The sequence below is a fragment of the Syngnathus leptorhynchus genome, chromosome 4, assembly GCF_054491065.1.
Source record: "Syngnathus leptorhynchus isolate UIUO chromosome 4, UIUO_Slep, whole genome shotgun sequence".
Classification (NCBI taxonomy): domain Eukaryota; kingdom Metazoa; phylum Chordata; class Actinopteri; order Syngnathiformes; family Syngnathidae; genus Syngnathus; species Syngnathus leptorhynchus.
The window spans coordinates 12,903,415-12,917,388 of record NC_141198.1 but is presented as its reverse complement, the minus strand read 5'-3'; the positions used below and the strand labels follow the sequence as shown (position 1 = coordinate 12,917,388).

At 45.1% G+C, this 13,974-nt stretch overlaps 1 protein-coding gene across 1 annotated transcript in view; it reads left to right on the top strand.

Annotated features, from left to right (window-relative positions):
- Positions 1-13,974, top strand: part of ptch1 (patched 1) — a 37,450-nt gene that overhangs the window by 15,871 nt on the left and 7,605 nt on the right. Inside the window, exons 6-17 of the mRNA XM_085910212.1 lie at positions 439-637; positions 743-864; positions 1,968-2,115; positions 3,324-3,455; positions 3,536-3,691; positions 3,771-3,869; positions 4,946-5,071; positions 7,693-7,811; positions 8,401-8,995; positions 9,555-9,864; positions 10,505-10,647; positions 13,547-13,730. Coding sequence (XP_085766338.1) covers positions 439-637; positions 743-864; positions 1,968-2,115; positions 3,324-3,455; positions 3,536-3,691; positions 3,771-3,869; positions 4,946-5,071; positions 7,693-7,811; positions 8,401-8,995; positions 9,555-9,864; positions 10,505-10,647; positions 13,547-13,730 — 2,333 coding nt within the window. The remainder of the gene's footprint in view (positions 1-438; positions 638-742; positions 865-1,967; positions 2,116-3,323; positions 3,456-3,535; positions 3,692-3,770; positions 3,870-4,945; positions 5,072-7,692; positions 7,812-8,400; positions 8,996-9,554; positions 9,865-10,504; positions 10,648-13,546; positions 13,731-13,974) is intronic.

Sequence of the window (13,974 nt, the reverse complement as noted above, 5' to 3'; positions counted from 1 at the left end):
TTTTGCCATGTTCTGGTTGGGAGCGTGTGAATAATAACCCAAGCCTGGTTAAGCACATACAATGTGCTGTGAATGACAGAGAAAGAGAAAGAGAGAGATTTAGGCTGGAATGTGCAAGGCATGGAGAGCTTAGAAGGGGACAAGGAGCACTCGGGGCAGGAATCCGACCCTGGCACTGGGAAATTCCTCTTTGCTGTCACCTTGCAAATAAAAGAAAACTTGGTATGGTGCCTTAGCGTGAACATGAATGAAGATGAATGTCTTTCCGCCTCATGATTGCTTTTATATTATGGGCTACAGTCTGCTCTGCTAAATGACATAGCCACCTTTCTGTTGACACCTTCTGATCGGCATTCACCGTATAGACTTGGCAGGGAAATATGTTTGGATACAGAAGGTTGGTTGTACTCTTATCTGCGTCACCGTACCTTCACACAGAGGTAAAGACGCTTTGCAGTGGACCAATTTCGACCCCAAGGACTTCCTGGAGGACCTACGACGGGCACACTTCCCTGTGGAGAGCTTTGAGGAGATGTTGGAAAAAGCTGACGTGGGCCACGGCTACATGGACCGACCCTGCTTGAACCCCGCCGACCCCGACTGCCCCCTCACTGCCCCCAACAAGAACTCCACCAAGGTCGGCAGGCGTTCTTTATATATTTTTTGGCTCCGTGTCGGAGTTTTGAAGGTAGCCGTTGACAGTTTATTTTCCCTTCTTGGTTTGCTTCTATCGCGCCAAAAGCCGTTAGATGTGGCATGGACCCTGAGCGGCGGCTGCCACGGACTGTCCAGGAAGTACATGCACTGGCAGGAGGAGCTGATTGTAGGCGGGACCACCAAGAACGGTAGCGGACCCCTACTCAGGTAACATATCCGACAAGATCTGTGCCTTGCTTATTCTGGAGGGAGTGTGTGTTTTCTATTCTTCTTTTCTCTCAATGTATTCTGAAATTGTGTAAATCTTGCAGTCATTAGCAGATTCCAGTCAAGTCTTTCATTTCCAGCTGCTCCTTTTCATCAGCACGCATACTCTACATACATGTGCTCACAATGATCTATGGCCTCGCTAGTTTCTCCAAATATACCGCATTTTTAGCTCCACAGACCTAATTCCAAAGCAAGCCGCCAGACAAATATTTCAGGTCATGCGGAGGACACCTGCTTTATGTACACAAGTGTTCTGTGTGCACTATGTTCATAAATGAAATGTCAATAAGCAGAAATGTTGTTTAGTAAGCGAAACAAAGCTGGTGTTATTAGGGATGATCTGACATACAATTTGGGAAGCATTGTTTTATTTGTAATGTATGACTGAGCTTGTTGCAGCATCCCAATATTAAAGGGACAAAATATTTGGGCACAGCTCTTAAGGAAATAATTCCATTATCTCTGCAGTTCTTTAACTCATTCACTGCCATTGATGACTATAGACGTCAAATATCCATTTTAACTGGGCTGGCACAGAATGAGTTAAAAAAAAAAAAAACTTCTGTAGCTGGTCCACAATTAAATGCGAGCGTTTCTTAAACACACCTTTTGCTATTTATAGATCTTAAAAATGCCACACATACATTTAACAATGTTGCTATATATATTTTTCGGAAGACAATTTGTAATGACTGTCCCAGTTCTGTTTCAAGTTTTGGACTCCAACCAAAATACAATCGTGTTGAACATGCTGATTAGATAAAGTATGTAAAAATAAGCACACAAGTAGTTTGATTGAAGTAGCTTTAAAAAGTCTTATTTGTTATTCCTGCAGATACATTGTATTGTAATGCATTGTTAGCTGCTTGAGCAAAGTCCATGAAAGCATACTTGTTGTGGAAGCACTTTCTTTTGGATGATATGGCCAGGCTTCTCATAGAGTGTCTGCTCTGAGTTTCGTTTTTTCTCTTTCCAAAAAAAGAAAAGAATTGCTAGTTGTGTTCGCCTTCCATCAATACGAACGTCTCTTCTCCCTCCAGCGCTCAAGCCTTACAGACCATGTTCCAGCTGATGACTCCCAAGCAGATGTTTGAGCACTTCAGGGGCTACGAGGAGGTTTCCCACATCAACTGGAATGAGGAAAAGGCCGCGGCCATACTGGAGGCCTGGCAGAGAAGATATTCAGAGGTACGCAAAAATAAATCTCCCGTGAATCCCCAACGATGATATTCTGAGGTTAGCGTGTGAACCCCTGATGGATGCTAGGTCACCTGATGATATCTGCTAAAGGATAGTAGTGGGTACAACGTATAGTATAGTAGTAAGCTGGCCATGTCTGGAATATATTAGGAACATTCGGATCTAACATAACAATCACTTTTCCAGCTATGGCCCCATTGGTGGCTCGGGTGTGACATCATCTCACCCAACCCCCATCCACCCCCCCCGCTTGACACACAGTGACCTCGGTGTGTGCATGTGTGCGCACCATTCATCTTAGGGGCCCGGGGGGGTGCCGCCACAGAAAAAGATCATTTGTTCAATGGCTGTATATGTATTTTTATTTTTTTATCAATGGTTGTAATCCAAGCCGCCGGCGTCGTGCTGTGTTGCGTGTGTTGAAATGTGCGGCGTTGGTTGGGCGTGCCTGCGAGATGTGTACACGTGGTTGGTGCAAGTGTGCGTGCGTGTGTGTGTGTGTGTGTGTGTTCAAGAGGATGTGTGTGAGAATGTGTGTCAGCCAGCCGTGCTCCCCGCTGAGCAGTAACTGCAGGTCAATGTTGAAGACATCTGTCTGCACACAGATAGGAAGACGGGGAGAAGGTGGATCATGGTACTGTCTTACAAAAACAAGTTTCGAATGGATACACAGCCCTGATTACCTCCCCCAAGGAGTTTAGGTTTTCTGCTATGCGACTCCTTCACTGATTTGCTTGTTTTTGTGAGCGGGTTTCTGTCGGGATTTTTTTGACACACCTCAATTAGTGGCCTGGGAAGTTTATTTACTCAACTGTAGAAAGCACCGGGCTTTATTTGAAATAAGGCGTCTGTTTTGAGATGAGGCCTTTGTTTAAGATTTGATTGTCATCCATCCACTTTTTATAGTGCCTGTTCTCATTTTGGTCAAGGGTGGGCTATAATCTATCCCAGTTGACTTTAAGATAAGAGAGAGTGTACACCATGTATATATGAACAACGCTAAGCTAGTCGAGACAAACACATCAGCACAAGAAAGTAAACCAGATGAAACTTGTGTTAAAATAAGAAATTTATGACTTCATCGTTAATGTCTCATGTATGCATCCTGTTGCATTTACCCAATTTGTTATCATCGTTGCTGCCAAATAAACATCAACACTTGCACACTCATTTCCATTCCTTGAATTCTGTTCCAGGCTGTTTTGCAGAGCGTGGCAGCCAACTCATCCCAGAAGGTCTTGACTTTCACCACCACCACCCTGGAGGACATCCTCAAATCCTTCTCCGACATAAGCGTCATCCGCGTGGCCAGCGGCTACTTGCTGATGGTAGAAGACACGCCTGCTCGTCCATATCCCAACGAGAGAGTTGTATTCCCTCGTGTGTCATCTTCATTATCCGTCCCCAGCTGGCCTACGCGTGTCTGACCATGCTGCGGTGGGATTGCGCCAAATCCCAGGGGGCCGTCGGGTTGGCGGGAGTCCTGCTGGTGACGCTGTCGGTGGCGGCGGGCCTCGGCCTCTGCTCTCTACTGGGCATCACCTTCAATGCTGCCACCACGCAGGTAACCCGGAAGAAGACACTTCATATAATAAACAAATACGCATTGTATTATTTACAATCGATCGTTTTTTGGGGTGCAGGTTCTCCCGTTTCTGGCTTTGGGTGTCGGCGTGGATGACGTCTTCCTCCTCGCTCACGCCTTCAGTGAGACAGGACAGAACAAGAGGATCCCATTTGAGGTGAGTTGAAAAACATCCAAATATTTTGTGTACAACCAAAATAGAACAAATATTTTTTTTGACTCGTCCGCTGTTTAACCATCATTATGAGTCGGTGCCTCATGTTATAAAACAGTAGTCGGGATTGCTTGTCACTGTGAAAGTGCGCACAAAAATGGCAATTTCCTATGATGCTGGATTTTGTGTAAAAGCCAAAGAAAAAACAACATGTTACAAATTTAATTCAGCAATTTTTTTCGGATCGTAAGCCCCATTTCTTCATTAAAGATCAATTTGCGGCCGTAATAAAGGCAATGTGAAAGGGAGCTGTTATGATATTTGTTTCCAGTTTGCATGGCATTAAATTAACTCAATAGTTTGTTTGTTTTTTTTACCAAATCACCAGCAGGGAAATATTCAATTCAGAATAAACTGTTGTTACAAATAAGCAACATTTAGTACAAAATAGTAAAAATAAACAGTGACAATGACAAACAAGTTAGTTTGCATGGCATTAAATGAACTTGTTTGTCATTGTAACAATTTGATGGATTCCACAACAACAAAGTGTGTAGACGCGTGTGTTTTTGTCTGATAATTTAATCTCCTGTAGGGGAAAACAGGCATGCATTTGCTTGTTATTGTTGTCTGCATCTCTCCCTCCACCTCCAGCTTCCTTTGAGGAGATGAAAACTAAACAGAGCTGAACCCAATCTTGCTTCTTGCTCTCTCTTTCTCTCTCCCTCTCTCCTACACACACACACACACACGCTTGCACAAACATGCCCGCAAGCAGACGCTCCCTGTGTGGTCCCGCACATTGTCAAATCTTCACATAGTTGGCGCCAAACCTTCCTCGTGCTTATCCGTGTGCGTTTTCAAATATGAAAAAAAAAAACAAGTTGCCACAATGATCTGCTTTGAGAGACATCCGCTTCCTCTCTTGTATAAGCTAATAGCACTTGAGCTGGCTGCAATCACTGTCAGTCAACATCAGTGCCACGATAATACTCCTCCGTCTCAAGTATTACACATTTGCCCGTGGCTACAGACGTCAATAAGGCAATAAGTCATTCCTTTTGTCTCATCTGGCACAGGACCGAACGGGCGAATGTCTAAAGAGGACCGGAGCCAGCGTGGCGCTCACTTCCATCAGCAACGTCACTGCCTTCTTCATGGCCGCCCTCATACCCATTCCGGCGCTACGGGCGTTCTCATTACAGGTACGTACGGATTTAATTTCATGTAAACAGGAATGAAAGATTCAGGCAAGAGAACCCTTTTTTAATTCCCTCTTCTATGGTTGTCATTACACTTTTTTTCCATCATCACAATTGTCCACTTCTCTGACTTTTAAGGTGTAGTTTTCCAAAATATTTAGCTTGGATAGTTAGACTTTTGTTTCAACTTTGGAGGTTCTTCTATACCGTGTCTGTGAAAAGAAGTCTGAATTCTAAATTGAAATTCACCTCCCTTCGTGGTCGGTCTGGTATCTATCCAGATTGTGGATGAGGTCCATGTAACTGAATCTCTATGTGAGTGTGTGTGTGCCACGTTTATGTGTGAGTTTGCAGGAAATGTAGAATCGAAGTGGGAGGTTTAAATAGCAATGAAACACAATCATTTAGCTGTATATGTGTATAAAGATGAATTGTCCAGTGGGGGGGGGGGGGGGGGTTCTGACTTTTCTTACATCTGTCACAAATTAGAGACGTCATAAAAACAATGAAAAGTGGGACAAAATTGCGACGCCTGTCACTTCAGCAAAAAGGCCTTACGCTTATACAACATTATGCTTCAATAAAATGAATACATTTTGCTGTTGTGAAAACCTGAATGATTGCAAGATCAAAGCTATTAATACTATTATAATAATCATGAAGAATTAAGTCTCGATACTTTGCTAGAAACCAGGGCCTGAGGCGCTTTTACTGAAGGACCTTTGAAGAGGAATGTGGAACAGCTCCATCGTTGGATCAAAACGAACAACATTTCCATGATTACCACTACCACTGATTAAACCTTGCTTGCAGGACTGTGTCAAATTCTGGAAGCGACAACATCAATTTAAATATTACTAAGGTGATAGGCAGCAGAAGTTTCATTTGGACTTTGCCAAGGAGGGGGAAAGAATGATGTATTTCTGTTTGCCAGAGGCTATAACAAATACAAAATCAATGAGATGTTTGTTGATTTGAAGTTAAAACAAAACTATATTGCTATCTTTATTCATGTAGCATAGGAAATAGTGATCTTGTAACACATGCACGCAGAGAGAGGCCAGAGTGAGTATTAGCATGTGTGGATGGATGGCTTTAGTAAAGTCAAACATGATCTATTTACCCCATGGGTCGCACACAGGCTGCTTCATTGTAAGCTCACACTTGCATTTAGCAGCACATGCCTAATGCACATAGCATCCATTCTTATGGACGCTTCCTCTGCCTGTGCAGCGACCAATCATAGCGCTCTTGCACTCTTTCACCTCCCGGGGGGGGGATCGACATGGCTCTGCTCGCTTTTGACACTTTTCAGGCACTCTTATATAGCACATGGTCAGGATGAATGGACAAAAATTCCCCACAGACACACTATGACATCTGGAAAAGCTCCACGATAGGGTGAATCCATGTTCCACATGTCCCAATATTTTTGTCCAGGGAGTGTGTATCTCCTGCAGCAAGAAGCACTTCCTGCTTCCTGTCTTCATTAGCTTCCCTCCCCCGTGTCAGTAAAGGGCAGGCAATTGTGTCCAGATAACGGCACAAAGATGCACAGTGGAACACACACGTTTCATGTGTGGAAGACAGATGTGATGGTTAATCTTCCCACTCGGAGGTCAGCGAGCGGTCAACTTGTGTGTGTGTGTGTGTGTGTGTGTGTTTGGAGTCATAGGGGATCAGTCTGGACATTAGTGGGCCAATTGAGAATGGATTGTTTTTGCACGCTGTCTCTTGTTGTCTCTCACATTACTCCTGACTGCATAGTGAGCTGAGGAATGAGGGGGCGGGCACAGATGTTTGTGAGTCTGTGTTGTTGAGAAGCATTTTGGGTTTTTTTGTGTTGCTGTTTTTGTAGTGCATATTTTGGTATGTAACAGTTGTCTGCACCTCACTTCAGGCCTCTTGACTCCTTGGGTGGTCTCGCACAAGACTGTATGTGCCTATCGGGTGTGTTTTGTGTGTAGCGGTCTGGCAGATTACGCACCGGGCAGCGCCCCAACCCAATTCAACTTCTCCCCATCATTATCATGATCCTCACAAACTCAACCGCAATACTGCACCTACTTGGATTACATTTTTCATAGCAAACACATTTTTCATAGCAAACACAGGCTTATTCTTATAATCATTTAAAAGCTTCTTCATTCCTAATATGTTGTAAATGTACTATTTGGATTTTTTTTTTAAACTGTTCAAAAACAAAAAGTTGAGTTGTGATTGGGATATTTATTTTATTAGTTCATAATACATAAAATGTATTGATTATTAGTCCTGTTCTATTGATTTGGGGGATTTCTAGCTATCCTAATTAAAGAGGGCAATTCATAATAGAAAAACAATACTATAAAAATATATGTAATAATAGAGTAATCCTATGATAATTTTAGTATATTGTAGGAGCAAAAGTAATGTGGCCAAAGATATTCTTGTGTCTATTGTGGTTATAGTTTTCAGTGAGAGCTATTTTTAATCTCATGAAGCTAAGGTAGGCAAAAATGTACAAATACTTTCCCTCATAAACAATTAAAATGGTAACCCAAACATGTCAGCAGCAAACATTCCCCAATCCCTATTTTCTTTCTTCGGTTAGGCTAACAAAGAGTTTTGTGTGTTCCCGGCAGGCTGCAGTGGTGGTGGTGTTTAACTTTGCCATGGTCCTGCTCATTTTCCCCGCCATCCTCAGCATGGATCTCTACCGACGAGAAGACAGACGCTTTGACATTTTTTGCTGCTTTTACAGGTTTGGATTGCACACGTTCAACTAGTTTCTGTCAGTGACAGTAACTATGTGTGACACTTTTTACCCTAATGACTTCTCAAGTTGTCTAGTACTGTCTGATGGCTTGCTTTATTTGTTGGTTGTCTGCCTTGGCCTTTGTTGTGAAAGCCTCGCCAGTTCACTGCCAGTCTGGGCATGCTTTTTGGCGCTGTACTCACACAGATGTGCATAGTCTAAACACACTCACACACACACACAAAGTCAAATCCTCGTTGGCTCAGCTCCTCATTTTTCTGAAAACACAGCCTTCGGTACACCTGCATAAGTGAACGAGAGCCAATTCGAGAGCGATACCAAAAAAGAACAAATCCAGCGGCACCTCCCAGGTTGAAGCCGAGCTATTCTGGAAAGTTGGTCCAATTAGTTTGTTTTGCCAAACACTTCTTAGAGACACTTGAAATTGTTGCTTCAATATTGGAAAATTGCTACTTATACTGTCAACTTCACGCCCCCATTCCGTGTTTGTGCTGTTTCAACAAAACAAGGCATAAAAATGCCATCTTTTACAAGGGTCTTGTTTGTTGAGTTCCAACGTGTCTGTCTGTTGCAGCCCTTGTGCCAACCGTGTGATCCAGATGGAGCCTCAGGCGTACCTGGATGGATCAGACGGGAGTCGCTACAGCCCTCCGCCATCCTACCGCACGGCGCTCCCCTCATACCACACGCCTCCGCCTAGCTACAGCCCGCCGCCGTCCTACAGCAGTCACAGCTTTGCCCAGCAGACCCAGATCACCATGCAGTCCACCGTTCAGCTCCGGACCGAGTACGACCCCCGCACGCAGGCTTTCTACACCACAGCCGAGCCCCGGTCTCAAATCTCCGTACAGCCCATCAACCCGCCTCCCGGCCGCGGCAACCCTCGCGGTGACTCTTACAACAATAACAACAGCGGGAGGCGGAGTCACCGGACAGCTCGGTATCGTCACCCCGGGGCCCCGGCCTCTGCTTCGGGCGCAGTCCCTCAGCCAGATCCCCCCGAGGGAAGCCAGAGTCCAGAGAATAACAACTCCACACGTGACTTGCTCTCCCAATTCGGGGAGGCCTCCCACGGGCCGAGGTGCATGGACCCCCCCTGCACTCGCTGGACACTGGCTTCTTTTGCCGAGAGGCACTACGCTCCCTTTCTGCTGCAGTCCACCACCAAGGTGAGCAGAGTGGCTTCTGTGCGAGCGTGTGGGAGTTTGAACGAGGAGCGTTAGTCACCAGAGCTCATGACAGAGTAGGAGGAAATCTGGAGTCATGTCCTATCTGAATCACACACAGTCTGACCTCAGTCTAGTGGGTGGCCGGCCCTCTCAAAACACTCGCACAACTCAAATCATCTGGTGGCCTGTACTTGACATCATTACAGAATCTTTTTCTTTGTCTTTTTATCGTGCTGTCAAATATTTCTCCACTTTAGCAAATTATTTCATGCGCAATCCTCTCCCCGCTGCCAAACGGCTAAAAGGAACATTCCAGTTTATTCCATCTGCGCTCTTTGATCCACAACTATTAGCCAAATCTGGCAACACATGGTCAGATGATCACAGGCTTTGTATACAAGATTATACAAACCCCTTTTAGAAGGAGATGTAACCGCAAGTGACTGTTACTGAGGGTGCGAGCGCTTTGCTTTCCAAAATATGCGGCGGCGCGTGTTCCGCTTTCCTTCCTCGAAGTACAAAAGAGTTTTCTTTCACTTTTCCTACTTTGCTCTTGCAGGTGGTGGTGGTCGTGCTCTTCCTCTGCCTCCTGGGGGTCAGCCTGTACGGCACCACCCAGGTGCGGGACGGCCTGGAGCTGACCGACATTGTGCCGCGGGAGACCAGCGAGTATGACTTCATCGGCGCCCAGTTCAAGTTCTTCTCCTTCTACAACATGTACGTGGTGACGCAGCGGGCCGACTATGCTCACAAACAGCCGCTCCTGCACCAGCTGCACCGCAGGTTCCGCACCGTCCGCTACGTGCTGAAGGAGGACAATGGACAGCTGCCCCCCATGTGGCTCGACTACTTCAAGGACTGGCTGAAAGGTACTGTTGATATTACCACGTGAAATAAGATTAGAACAACAGGAGTCCGATTTTCTTCACCCAGCCGCGACACAGTCAGTCAATCCGAAGCTACAGTTAATCCCCTAATTCTCGCTGACCAGAGGTTTCGTGAGGTTTACGTCTCGTGACGTTGTTTGTGACGGCCAAAGAAAGCAATTGTATCAATTCTGTTCAGTCACGTACAATAGGGACGTGGACTGGCTGGCTGACTTTGTCCTGTGGAGATTGTGCAAATGCAGTGTGTATGTGCATGTGTGTGTGTGTGTGTAAACCACACAGAGAGAGCTTGTGTGCGCGATATTGATGTGTGCAATGGCGGGACAAATTGGAGCCAGACAGGCCCGAGGAACGAGACCCAAAACAACATCTCCCGCAGTCGGGCCCTCGGTGTGAGCGTTGGGAGAGCGCGGCGGCGCAGGCACATATGGATGAAGAGAACGGGACACATGTTCTTAATATTCCCCCCCCTAATGGTCTGGATGAATAAAAAAACATAACATTTTCAGCTTTTTCCAAGGTGGTTCGGGGGCCAGTTATCATATTAAATCAGCCAATCTTGTTAGTCAAGGATACAGTTGAAGTTTCCGGTGTTGAGTTGTGCACGTGTGTGATCTCGCAGGTTTGCAGCAGGCATTCGACAAGGACTGGGAGGCCGGCCGCATCAGTCCCAATAGCTACAAGAACGGCTCTGACGACGGCGTCTTGGCGTACAAGCTTCTGGTGCAGACCGGACGCAGAGACAAGCCCATCAACCAGAACCTGGTAAGCTTCAGCTGTCATACGAGACGCGTCTGCCTGTGTAGCGGACGTTTGATTGGGCCGAGCCGAACGACGCCCACCTTGCAAACTCGCCCCCCCCCCCCTTCCTTGTCTGTCTTCCCTCATCGTCTCGCGCTTTGTGATGACTTTACCGAGCTCAGGAATTTAAAGCTCTCACTGGGACCCTCGGCCCGCCTTCTGAAAAACCTATTAACTCTTGCCGTGCGTTAGCGTGTGATGGATGAATGTGCGTGAGGGATTCCGACAGCGGGATGTCTCCTCGTAGCATGCGGCCTGTCAGCTTAACACTTTGTCTGGGATTCCGAAGTCTAGCACAAAGAAGCTGTTGCGTGAAACTTCGACCAGAACTCATCCAAGCGATCACATTGACGTGTGTTCTACAGTTGAGGGTTGCTTCTTTTAAAGGGGGCATATTATGGAAAATCAACTTTTTTTTGCTGGCTTTTCAGCATTTCTATGCATTTTAATTGGAAACAATATCTTGAACACTTGAGATTCCAAACGGGTTCATGCAACCTGCTCAGTTTGAAACGTTAGGTTGTACTTCTGTGTCGTATATGAACTGCTCCCTGCAGAACTAAAAATACATTTATTGTCTTTAGGACATTTGTTTGGAACAAAAATACACTTTTAAAGCAAAAATAATATCCAGTCATGCTTTCATTGGTGTCATTTGGGATCAGTGATTGGACAAATTTAATCCCATTCCCGTATTTGTAGCCCTTGAACTGATAATATGTTTGTGGCTTTTCCAAAGAGGCTTCATCATCGTTGGTGATGAGCGTCTGAGATGCTGCTGAGTTAATACCTCCACTCAAATAAGCTTACATCCAGTGCGGAACTGGAGAGGAAATGACACCGGCAAAGTTCTCAACGGGAGGTCCGGATAGCCTCACAGAGTGGGATTAACATCATGCCTCCTCTTCGGCAGGACCGAAATGCGAACCTTTGTCAGTGGCCCATAAAAGGAGATGTTAATACCATATGGGAGAATTAAACCACTGCTGCTTATTGAAATTGGACAAAAATCAACACACAGGCTAGCATTAGCTTAGCCTCAAGTTCTGTCTTAACTGCACCTTCTCCACTTTTTGGCAGGGGCTCTTATATCCTCTGAGATTAAATAAAAGTCTCCGAACTGAGAAGTAAATCCAGGACAATGTTGTCTCCATCAATTGCTCTTTGTTAGCATCCCAATTCATTTGTTCTTGCTAGTGTTTGCTTCTCGTTGTTTTCTTTTTTTAGTTTCTCATGTACATGTGCAGTACACTACATTCCTCTTCCATCAGTTCCTGCATCCTTGACAATTTCAAGTCGTTGCATTTCCTGTTGTTCAGCTTCACCAAAACGCTCCGGAATCCCCCGCCCTTTCCCCCTCTCTCTCTCCTCACGCATCCTTTTTCAACCAGAGAAGTCAAAGCACACGGTTCCTTTTCACGCTGCTCGGTGTGCGTCTGTTGTGCCTTCTCTCTGGAGCTACGTTTGTCCACAGCGCCAGGCATTGTGTGTAGGAGGTCAGGAGAAGCAAGCACAAGCAACATTTGTACAGATGTCGTGTTATTTTTATTGCTCTCCTCCATTTGCTGGGTGGCATTTCCTTCAGTGTTAACAACCAGGTTAACTACACACAGACGGGCTCAGGGACTCCAGCCAATTTTTTTTATTGTTACGCTAACTCAAGCAATTTTTTTTTTTTTTTACTTCACCCCCCCAAAAAAAAGAACATCTACCTAAGCCCATTAGTACGGCTTCACCCCCCCCCCCCCCGCCCCCCAACCTTTCCCTTCCTCCCTTGAAAGAGGAATTTACGGCTGAGTAGAGGGAGAGTGGCAGTGCAATGTATAGTAAAGCTCCCAATGCAAGGTTACACTCATTTGCCTCCACATGGGAGGCCAGAAACAAGAGCCTTTACTTTACTCTTGACTAAATACAACAGAATCTTTTTGTAAGGAAAAAAAAGTCTGTCGTATTTTATAGAAGTCGTAGACTTGACTTAGGGCTAATAAAAACTCTCCGATAGGCGCCTCTTCTTTTCTATCAGGAGAAACACGGGTAATAATTGCAATGAAGTTCCATGCCCTCGCGTTAGTATTTGGAGGTCTTTATGAATGTTTCAGTAAGCCAGTGTTTTCCAACTTTTATTGAGCCAAAACACTTATCTTACATTGGAAATATCATGAGTTGCCACCAAACAAAAAATGTTTCACTCTCAATTTGACTTGTGAAATCTGGACTTGTTGAGTTGAACACAAAGCCATTATGGACACAGGTGGATGAGTTGGTTATTGGATGTTGTGCCATCTAGTGGAAGAGTATTTCATTCAACTACCTGTTGATGGCATTGATAGATGAACAAAGTTGATTATCTGTCTTTCTGATTTCTTTGACTTTTTGCCATAATGCTGCATTTTATTTGGTTCTAATTTCCAAGGAAAATTGTAATACGGTATGCCGGTAACATTGTTCAATATGATCCTCAAAAGGCATTGCATAGAAATAAAGGCCTCAGCTCTTTTACGGTTGAGAGAATAAATGTGGGGTGTTTCCAGGATTTAATGTGGCATGATAATTCCGGGAAGAGGTGAACATGACGGGAATTTTCAAAAATGAAACCCGTTAGGCGTCTCCCCCCCATCCATCAGTTGGAAAGATAGATGAACTAATATTTGAATTTTATTTTGAGAGCTTCACTCCGTCACTCGTGCTTAAATATGCATTTTTGTGGTCACAGTGTTTTCAATTCAGCACGTCTTCTTGCTTCAATATTTTCTCATGTCCGTGTTACATTCGGATTTCCAATAAAACAACACAGAATTGTAAAGTTAATGTCTATCAAAAGATTTCCAACACGGGGCTTCAATTGCTTTGTCTGTTTTGCCAGCTGACACGTCACAGGCTTGTGGACGCCGACGGGATCATCAATCCCGGAGCCTTCTACATCTACCTGACGGCCTGGGTCAGCAACGATCCGGTGGCTTATGCCGCCTCGCAGGCCAATATCCGCCCGCATCCTCCCGAGTGGTTGCACGACCGCACCGACTCCATGCCCGAGACACGCCTCAGCAGTAAGTAAACGTGCCCCATTGTCACAAAATATTAGAACTTTGCCCACACAACACCTCAGTCCCCCACATAATATACAGTAAACCAGTGTGTGATTCCACACATACCTGCAAGCTCATCCGGATAGTGCGGGTGCTGCTGTTTTGGTTAGCAAAGTAATTGAAGATTAAACAGGATGGCTCGGTACGATTAAAAATACCCCTACAGACAGACACAGGAGAGCTACACACGATTATGCATGATGTA